This window comes from Rhea pennata, chromosome 1 (genome assembly GCF_028389875.1).
Source record: "Rhea pennata isolate bPtePen1 chromosome 1, bPtePen1.pri, whole genome shotgun sequence".
Lineage (NCBI taxonomy): Eukaryota > Metazoa > Chordata > Aves > Rheiformes > Rheidae > Rhea > Rhea pennata.
In genome coordinates this window covers 41912592-41922822 of record NC_084663.1, presented here as the reverse complement: position 1 = coordinate 41922822, position 10231 = coordinate 41912592, and the positions used below count along the sequence as shown (strand labels likewise).

General features: G+C 44.7%; 1 protein-coding gene across 1 annotated transcript; it reads left to right on the top strand.

Moving 5' to 3' along the window:
* Positions 1–4836: 4836 nt before the first annotated feature.
* On the top strand, positions 4837–5413 carry PHLDA1 (pleckstrin homology like domain family A member 1). Its single transcript, XM_062584640.1, has one exon. The coding sequence runs from the start codon at positions 4903–4905 to the stop codon at positions 5374–5376; it is 474 nt and encodes a 157-aa protein (XP_062440624.1). The 5' UTR covers positions 4837–4902; the 3' UTR covers positions 5377–5413.
* Positions 5414–10231: the final 4818 nt, after the last annotated feature.

Below are 10231 nucleotides of genomic sequence, written 5' to 3'. Positions count from 1 at the left end.
GCCTTCAAGCTGCTACTTACACTGCCCCATGTTTTAAGGCTCACTGTTGTAGATCAGATTCAGAAACTGATAGAAAATTTCAGTTAATCAATTTGTATGCATCTACCAGAGACCTCCAGTTCCCAAAGGTCTCTGCCCAAAGGTGTCTGTGCAGCGGTGTTCTTTGCCTTGCCTTGTGTTGTGTTGGGGAAGAGGCAGTATGCTGTAGCGTTCTCACTGGCATAAGGAACCAAAATGCTGAACTTCTCAGGAAAGGGACAGTGATAATGAGGGCATTCCTATATAATGGCTCCTGTTGGCCTGCTGTGCTGGACCTGGAGCTGTGCAGGAAGTTTGCATAGGTGGACTCAGCTCTCCAGCACTTCCCCTTTCATTCTGTGTTATCCTAGCCTTTCCTAATCAGAGAGGAGCTCTGTGCAAGATGTCTTGTGTAGGCTGGAGAAGTCCTTGCTTATCCCACCTTGAGTTTCACTTCCTTGTAGCTGCCCAGTTCTAATTGAGATGTGCTGGTTCCCTGCAAGTTTTCAAGCAGATGTCAAGGTAACTTCTTAATTCCAGCACTACCTAAAGTGAAGGTAAATCCATGTACTGGAAATGGTAAGTCTCATTTTTGTACGCTCTCTCAAATAAAGAGGAGTTGGCAGTTTTGTCCGCATGGCGTGTTGGACAAAGCTTCTCTTTCATCACTTTCAAATCCTCCTGTGGATCTCTGCTCGGAGGTAGTCTTCCACATGTGGCTGGCACCTCTCAGCTCTTGTAGGAAAACTAGAACAAGTAGACTAGATGGAGAATACCAAGCAAAAGATAACCTGTTCAAAATTCAGATCTGCATGGTGTGTGCTAAAAGGAGGTGTGCGAGGATCGTGTGTGGCAGAAGTTCGTTGCCTTGGCTTTGTGAGTGTCTAAAGGGTGCTGAGTTGGCATTAGTAGTTGCTTCTATAGCTGCAGAGGTGGCTTAGCTCCTGAATGTAGCTACTGTTGAGCTGTGCTTTCATGCACTCAAGTGAATGTTGCAGGTACCCTCCTGGTGTTAATACTCATCTTGGAGGTGATGAAGAGGAGTTAGTGTGTTCTAAATTCACACCTGCTTTACTGAGTACTAGCTGATCGAGTCTGAGAAACTTCAGATCCTTCAAACTGTTTTACAGGTTGACTTCGTTCTACAGTGGGCTCCCAAATAGTTTTTCATATTTTTGGAAAACAGCAATCTACAAAGTATGAAGTACTTTTTTGCTGTGGGAGGAGGAAACCTGGAGCAGCTACAATGCCAGTGTTGTGTGCATGGCGCACAGTTTCTTAATTTGGTACTGGTGTGAGTCATGGGGAATCCTAGGGCTTGGGGCAGAATGGTTGATAGTTATGGGAAGTCTTTTTGCTTTTTGCATGAATGATTTACTGTGGGGTGTGTACAGGTATCAATGAGAATTTATTTAGAGGAAAAGTTTCTCCTCCAAATTATGTTCTGTGCTTCAGTCTGTGATCACCAGTGAGTTCCACTGAAATTATTGGGAAGTGGTAAAGGTCTAGCAAACACCTGAGAAGTAACCACATGTTGTTTAATTGCTTTAATTGCATATGCAACACTGCCAATATGTACTTCTCAACCCTTGACTGTTTTTCTTGTCTCTTTCTTGGCATGGCTTTGCCTTTTCTCAAGCAATGACCAACTCATATTTCTTTTAGGTTTCCCTCTTAACCCTTTTCTGTTTTAGCCACTTATTTCCCAGTAATGAAGAGATCACGCTGAGATCACTCAGTAGAACTAGCACCCCTTTGAAACTAATAGCTGATGGTCTGCCTCAAGCTGGGGGTTTATTACTGAAAACAGTATGAGAACATGAGTTTGTTTTTTTTTTTGTTTTTTTTGTCTTTAGTGGTGGCCTCCCGAAACTGCTTCACTTGCCCAAAGGTTTAAAAAGTACACTTTAATTGCTCTCACTTCAGTTACCCTTTAATCAAGGTTACACATACAAAACTTCAACTACTTGAACCTTTATGTTAGGGAGCTTAGGATACAGCAAACCACTATACCCTAAAATGAAACATTCCTGTCACCAGTATTATATACCAGTGAGCATGTAAAACAAAAGGAAAAAATCAGTAAGAAACGAATGTGACTATTAAACTTGCTGTCAAGGATCAGATTCAGTGTTCTTTCAAATTGTAGTGTTCATGTGTGACAGTAGGTGGCATCTGCATGTCGGCTATTGCAATAGAGTTTTAGCAAAGAACAGATGCAAGATGTGCATATTTAGTGAGACAGCTACAGGTAGCAGGTACAGAACTTAATAAAAATGTAGTGGTTTAAAAACATGCTTGAAAAAAAACCTTAGTAGAATCCCACTGGGACATTAAACATGCTACGTGTGTTAAATGTGTTTTTTTCTAAAATACTAATTTAAGGAACAGTAACACTTTAGGAAGTTTATTTCTAACTTCTGACTAGGAAAATGAAGTTTGTCACCCTTTGGAGGTAAATTCAGCATAATAGCAGTGTGGTGCAAGTATCTTGTTCTTTTACCATATACCTCTGTCAGTATTTCATGTTACCCTGGTCTCATAAGTTTTGACTGATCTGGTGATTTTGTTCAAATGTAGCAATTTTAAATGGTTGTTAATGCTTGCTTACAGAACACAGATTTAAATGGATGTTTTGCATGCTTATTTCTGATCATGTGCTGAGGTGAATTTCACTAGGAATAAACAGTTGAGTCTCCTTCTCCTTCAGCAGAGTATGTCCATCAGTGTTTAGAGCTGGGTTAGAAAGCTGGTATTCAATGCTTCCTGTAGTGCAACTGAGAACTTTATACCTGGCAAGGCCTAAGCAGAATGAACTTACTCCAGTTCCTCTACATATTTGATGAAAGATTTTGGCCTTCCATGCTGTTCTTGTTTTTCTGTTGATTAATTACAAATTGCTGTCAGCGCTGAGAATAAGCAAAAAAGCACACATTAACACATTATCTAATATATTTTTAATGTCCCTAAATGTTAGCACAGTGTTGTGCAAAGCAGTTTTTGAATGCTTGCTGCAGAATGTGTAAGATGACTCTTAAGTCTAACACCAGTTTACATACTACTGTTAGTGTGTGTATTTTGAAGGAAATGGCTATCCATTTACAGCAATGGAATAGCAACCAAAAATGTGCAAGTGAATTGTTAGAAAGTTGATCTGTGGGTTTAGTTCAATGTTCTGTACCTTATGTAAATTTGGTATTTTAATTTATACCAAGTTGTTATAACAATATATAAGTATATATTTTTATAGCAAGTTAAAATGTGTATTTTAAATACATACTATTTGTTGTGGTTTGACAATTCCAAAATTAAGTCTGTGTTCATATGACACATTTATTTAATCAGGGGTCAAGAAATACATTCAAAATGCATCATGTGAGAAGTTAGGAAATTCGCTTAATCTGTTCAAGCCATGTGTGAGGCTGCTTGAATATATTTGGGCAGCTGAAGATGCAGGTATTTGCACTAGGGACCTGGATTCAAATTGGAATGAACTGTGGTTGAAACGATAGCGAATGGTATTCGGATCTTTCTAATACTAATCCTCTAAAATAAGCATAAGATTATTGTTAAAATGAACTATATCTTTAAGTTCTAAGGAGAAGAGACTATTCTTTAGACAAATGGACTTTTAAGATACTAATACCCCTCTTAGTTCAGTTTGTGGCTAGTAAGTTGCCTTTGCTGATTTGAATGTCTTCCAGTTATGTTAAACAGTTAATGAAAAAATGATTTGCCTTTACCGTAATTGTTTACCTCTCAATTTATCAGTGTTATTTTTGAGTTTTAAGAGGAAAAGATTATTTTTAAAATAATACATGAGGAAATGTTTTAGTGTTATCTAATGGGCTCCATTTAAACAGTCATCAGTGGTGGAGAGGTTTTTCCTAGTTTGTTCCTGATGACCTATGCTATAGCATATCCTGCTTCCTAGCTGCCAAGACTGTCATCAGGGGCTGTTTTTTGTGGGTTGTTTTTTATAGCCACCTTAAATATGTGCTTAAAGTAGTACTCAAACATAATGTGAAAATTCCAGCACTTGGTTTACGTTGACATTGTCAGCCAAATTTAGCTCTGTTGGCTTTTGATTTAGATCTAATACATCAAAGGATTTTAAAACAAATAGCTTTAATACAACCTTAGGCTACTTTTCTACACGAATTCAAAGAACCTAACCCAAAAGGTGACTAACCTGGGGGGGGGAGGAAATGCAAACCATAAACTAATGTGTGGCAACAGGGCAGATTAATTAGAGAAGTGGTTCTAGCTGTTTGTCTGTTTGGATTTTTCCAGCGCTAAAATTTCCAGGTAATGAGCTCCCCCAGGGTTTCCTTTGGGAAGTGAGCTGCATGCTCGCTTTCCTTAGACCTTGCTCATTGTGCTGGGAAGAGTAAAGGGAAGGAGAAAAAAAAAAAACAACTTAAATAGGTGTGTCGGTGGGTTATTTTCCCCAGCCACGCCGAGAGCGGCGCCGCGGAGAAGGGGTGAAGCGGCGCCCGTGCAGGCGGCTGGGTCTGCCGGGGCGGCGAGCGCCGCGGGACCTCCGCGCCGCCGCTGCGGGCCGGCCCTCCGCGGGGGCAGGCGGCCGGGGCCGCGGCCGCGGCCGGGGCGGCGGCGGGCCCCCCGCGGCCGGCGGGGCCGCCCTTTCCGCTGGGTGTCACTCGGGGGCGGGAGAGGCGCGCTCAAAAGCCGAGGGGAGGGAAAAGCGGCGGCAGTGCCTGGCGGCGCGGCGCGGCTCGGCTCGGCACGGCGCGGCCCCGCCGGCAGCCGCTCCGCTCGCTGCGGCCGCGGCGGGTGCTCGGCTGGTGCCGGCTGCCGCCCGAGCCCGGCGCCGGCGGCAGCGGCAGCCGCGGCGGGCCGGGGCTCCCGGCCCATGCGGGCAGGATGCTGGAGAGCGGCTGCAAGGCGGTGAAGGAGGGCATGCTGGAGAAGAGGAGCGACGGGCTCCTGCAGCTCTGGAAGAAGAAGCGCTGCATCCTCACCGAGGAGGGGCTGCTCCTCATCCCGCCCAAGCAGCAGCCGCCGCCGCAGCAGCAGCAGCAGCAGCAGGCGGTGCCGGCGCCCCCGGCCGAGCCGGCGGCCAAGATCAAGGAGCTGCACTTCTCCAACATGAAGACGGTGGACTGCGTGGAGCGCAAGGGCAAGTACGTGTACTTCACGGTGGTGATGGCCGAGGGCAAGGAGATCGACTTTCGGTGCGCGCAGGAGCAGGGCTGGAACGCGGCCATCACGCTGCAGATGGTGCAGTACAAGAACCGCCAGGCCGTGCTCGCCGTCCGCTCCACCCGCCACAAGCAGCAGCAGCTCCTGGCGCCGCCGCCCGCGCCGCGCCGCCGCAGCGCCTCCAGCTCCGCCTAGACCCCGCGGGCGAGCGCCGGCCCGGCCCCGCCGCCGCGGAGCCCCCGCGGGCGAGCGCCGCGCCGCCCCGCGCCGCCCCGCGCCGCGCTTCCCCTCGGGCTGCTCACGAACCGCGGGAAGGAGCCGGCGCCGGGATGGGACTTCTTCTCGGAGATGCGATGTGCTGTTGTAACTCTAATGTATTTTATTTATTAGCTGTTGTGGAGTTCTCTGGGTTTTTTTTTTGTTTGTTTGTTTTTTTCATTGTTCGTTTGTTTTGTTCTTTTTTTTTTTAAGGCTTGTTTGCAAGACATTTCTGAATGTAGGCTGTATCTGAAAAGCAAAGGAAAAACAAATCATTACCCACTCTCCTCCCCTCCCCTTCCCCCCAAACCCCGAAGTAGTTCTGCTCTAATTGCGCATGGTCAAATTACCAGGAGTTTTTCCCTTTTACCTCCATATACTGTACTACATGGAAAAGATGTGGTTTGGAATTTGACTGAAGCCTCGAAGCGCACAAAGACTCTTCCCTTGAGTGAAAATAACGATTAGAATCTGGGTCTAAAGTGGCTTTCTTTTAAAATACACTCATGGTGGAAGATGATAAAATCCTACATGCATTTGGTTACTCAAAAATTATTCCAAGATTGAAGAAAAAAACCCCACCCTAGTGCGTGGGTTGAGGGGAATCTGGCCAATACCTTTTGCCCTGTGTGACTCTCGGTTGGATTCAAATTATGTGTATTAGGTGTTTGCTCCCTCTGTGCTCTAATAGGAGCTGAGAAGTGTTTATGGACACCTCCAAGCATCCGAGTCCAGGGCTTTGTCTGCACGGTCAGTTTGTGAAAGGTCTGTGTTCTTGACCTTGGCTAAATTTTCATGGCAGTTTTTAAATGTCTTGCATTGAAGTAGCCCCAAGTTTAAAGTTATATATGTCTTAGTGCGCAAATGGAGTATTCTGGTCACAGTTTTCATAAGCTGAGAGTTGCTCTGTAGTTGAGACAAACTAGATTAATTTTGGTGTTCAGCACTGTCAGATGTTGAGATGCGTGTGATCTTGCCTCTAAAAATGTCGATGAAGCCATGAAGTTGGGAAACAAAGGGCTAATTGCACAGCTGGTGTGTCTTCCTGTGCCTCTTAAAAGTCAGTGGGGGTTTTGCCGCGATGTTAGCAAGAGCAGTTTGGAGCTGATCAGCCCGGGTGGAGGAGCGAGCGAGGCGCGCGCTGCCGTGCTTTCTAGGACGGGGCCCTGCTGCAATCGGCTATTTCCTGCTGTGTGCTGCTACAGCTCGTGTTCTCCGTTTTGTATTAAATACGGAGCTGGTGAGCGGGACAGAACAGCGTGGCCCATTACCACTGGGTCAAGGTAAAAAGTTCCAGCCGTGGAGTTATTTATTTTAACTAATGTGGTGAGGGAAAACTGCTTTTGGCCCCTTTACAAGTTGCGTGAATGTAAACAAAATCGCTTAAAGCTGCGCATCCAGGACTGTTTTCTGTTTGTGTAACCAAGATGCAGTTTGACCATAAAAAAGCATGCGCTTGGCTCAAGCCCTTTGTGTTTAAAGGAAGGCACTAAAGTGACACTTGAAGGAAGATCTCCAAAGCAGCTACTGCGCTTCACCGTCCTGTTCCGATTTCCTCTGTACTCTGACCCGAAGCTCAGTCCTGCAAGGAGTAAACGGAGGTGTCTGTTGCTCCTCATCTCCTGTTGCTTGCCCCGCAGATGCCTGGGTTGCACGCCCTAGAGAGGTCCAAACACGTCATGTTGCAGAATGAAAGCCCAGTCCTCCACAGACGCTCCCGAGTGCTGATCCGGCCCTGCAGAAGGTTGTGTGTGATGAGCTCGGGGTGGTAGATCGTGGCTGTCCTAACCAAGCTGTTACTTTGAGGCTGAAATAGAAGGTGCCCAGCATCTTCTAGGACTAGATTCGCTGTCTTGGCAATCGTAATAGCCGGTTTCCATGTCTCTGTACATCTGCTGTTATCATTCTGCTAATGCTTGGATGTTAGAGCTGCAAGGGGATTCTCTAATGAGCTAGTCAAAGACTTGCAAAATAGATTGTAATTTGGCTCCTCTCTTTAGAGTCATTAATTACAGTTTACTGAGCAACTAATCCAGCTTTTCAGATATATGGACTGATAGCTCACCTACTAAAATGTTTTAGCCTACTGAAGAATAAATGTAACTGGTAGGAAATTATTTCCTATGTGATCTGAGACATACATCTATCTGTCTCTGGGAGAGGCAGTTAGTCCTGTCCCGCATGGACTCAATCCCAAACCTACTGAATGCCACCAAAGCCTATGGATCTGGTCTAAAGCTGAAATGTTATAATTTCTTTTTCCTGGAAGTATTTGTACTTTGAAAACAAAAGATGGCAGCTTTAGAGTGATATAGCTGACATTAACATTTGAAAGAAAAAAAAAATTTCGGAATGAGTGTTGATGTGTTTTCTAGTTCACCAGTTCAAGTCAGTGTCCCACTTTCATGTTACATTTCTTGTTTTAAGGTGGTCTGAAGGATGCTCTCTCAAAACTGCTTGGAGTGGGTCTTGTTCACAAACTTTTGCCTCGTTGCCCGCTATGTTAGCTTTTTAAAAATGCTGGTTTAGGTCAGTCAAACCGTCAGGTGGGAGAGATGGTCGTGTTGCAAAACCCCCCTGGGGCTGTTTGCAAGCTGCTGGGCCCGGGGTGGGGTGGGCGTAAGGCCTGAGCTGCCTCTTGCCCCTCGGGATGCTCTCCTGGAGCTGAACGGGAGCAAACGGGCTGGGGCCCCCAGGGACGGCTGGGCTGCGGGCTCCTGCCGTGTCGATATAAATAAGGCTGAACCGTCCGAAATGGTCAGTCTGGCAACTTTCTCACGCACTAAATTCACTGGTTTAGCAACTTTTGACCAAGGAATTGCTGTTTGATGTTATATATTGAGTTTTATACGTATATATTTTAAATCTTGTCCCTCTCTTACTGCGCAGCCTTCGTTGGAGCTGCCTGGTTGAATGCTGTCACTGCCTTGTAAGCAGCGGCTGTGGAAGTAGGTCCGGCAGGTCTTCCTCCAGCTTACCGGAGCTCTGCGAGAAAAGGCAGCGTGTTCCCCTCCGCTTTATGGAGGGGGGAAAAAAAGGAGGGTATATGGCAGAGATTAGTGTAACGGAATAAACAGAAGTGCCAGTAAAACGCAGGCAAAAGCTAGGTACTGTTAGCAATAGTGTGGACAGTCACTTAATATGGAGGTCAGAATTACATGTCTTAAAAGTGAGAAAGTGATTGAGGGGCAGGATTCGGTGAGAAAGTTCAAGCTGTGGTGACCCATTTTGTACCGTGACAATTTAAAATTGGGGGGGAGGGAATGAGGGAAATGTAGATCAAGTGGATGTTATCTTTGTGACATCCTGAAGTATTTCCTCTTTTTTAAGGTTCATGATATGCAAATGCCAGCTTCCGAAATATAGCTGCAGTGATGTACCAAATGTTTTCTAGCATATCCTATTGTGAGCAGAAATATCGTGTTGTCAAAAAAAAATTGTGTGTAAATATGACTCATAAATGATTTCTGAGAGATGTGATTTATTTTTCATATTTTTCCAAATGCATTCCATTTCAAATAAAGAGGTATCTATTGAAAGAAATCTCAATATGCTGAAGGAATGGTTCATTGGGGCTATTTTCTGGCTTAAAAATGGTTAAGGCTTGACCGAAGCTTTTCCAACGTGTTAAATTCAATCTAAGAACATATAAGAAACTTTTTTTTAAACCCATGCAGATCAATTCGAAAGGAAAGACCCATTTAGTTGCTCAGTTAATCTTTACACGTTATCTAGTTACAATGCTCAGAGTCTTCCACCATGCCCCTTGCACTGTGGGATGTGTGGGACCCACGGAGAGTCCTACGAGTCCCGTGATGCTCCGCTGGGAACGCAGCACAGGCCCCAGGGAGCAGATCCTCAGGACCCAGACTTCAGGCTCATCATCTTGACCGATGAGTGCCTGGCTCTGTATCACCTTAGGAATCTAAAGCATGGAATTTAATGTGCCTTCTTGCTCTTCACTAAGCACCTAAAGTGCTGTGATTGACTTTCAACCTGTAAGTACTACGAAAGGGCGCTTTGAACATGAGGCATATCTTCCTACCGGGGACTCATTTTTATTACTGCCTCATATGAAAAGAAATAAAGGGTAAAAAAAAAAAAAAAAAAAAAAAAAAGGTGTGTGATGATACCTGTTGCTTTGCAGCTTCTGCAAAAGTATTGCAGTTTTTGTGCCTTGACCTTCCGGGAAGTCAAAGTCAATTGGTATTGCAGGACAGGCTGGTTTTAAGCATCTTCTAGAATTATATGAACTCTAATTGCACAGTCTACACCTTAGCTCCATTTTGTATACATACATATATATATTGTGTGTGTGTGTGTATAGTTACTAGTGCTGTTTTCCTTCACTGGAATGATATCAATAACCTCTCTGTGAGAAGGTTATTGTTGTAACAGAAATATAAGACTATTTTCAATAGCAAGTGTCTAATAAGTAGGCATTTGAACTTGATACTTGATCCCTAAACAACAAATAAGAGAGCCCAGCTCTCTCGTGTGCCCAGCAGTTTTAAAAAGGTAGGGACTTTTAATTAGGCATCTGTGGATTTGTTGTCTGTATTCAAGTCCCCATTACTGCTTACAGCTTTTAGAGAATATGTCCCTTAAGAGCTCTTAATGACAGTGATAAGTTACTATCTTGGAGCACGTGTACAGAAAAGGGGCATAAATATACCCAGAACAAGAGTTTTGTTATCTGTCACTTTCTGTCCCTGCATCAACGGTGATAACTTCATAAAGGTATGTGGATAATATATTTCTCTACTTTGGTTTGACGAAGCACATGCGAAAT

What these genes read in the sequence shown, in the direction of transcription:
- PHLDA1 (XM_062584640.1), top strand. Translation starts at nt 4,903, where the DNA reads ATGCTGGAGAGCGGCTGCAAGGCGGTGAAGGAGGGCATGCTGGAGAAG.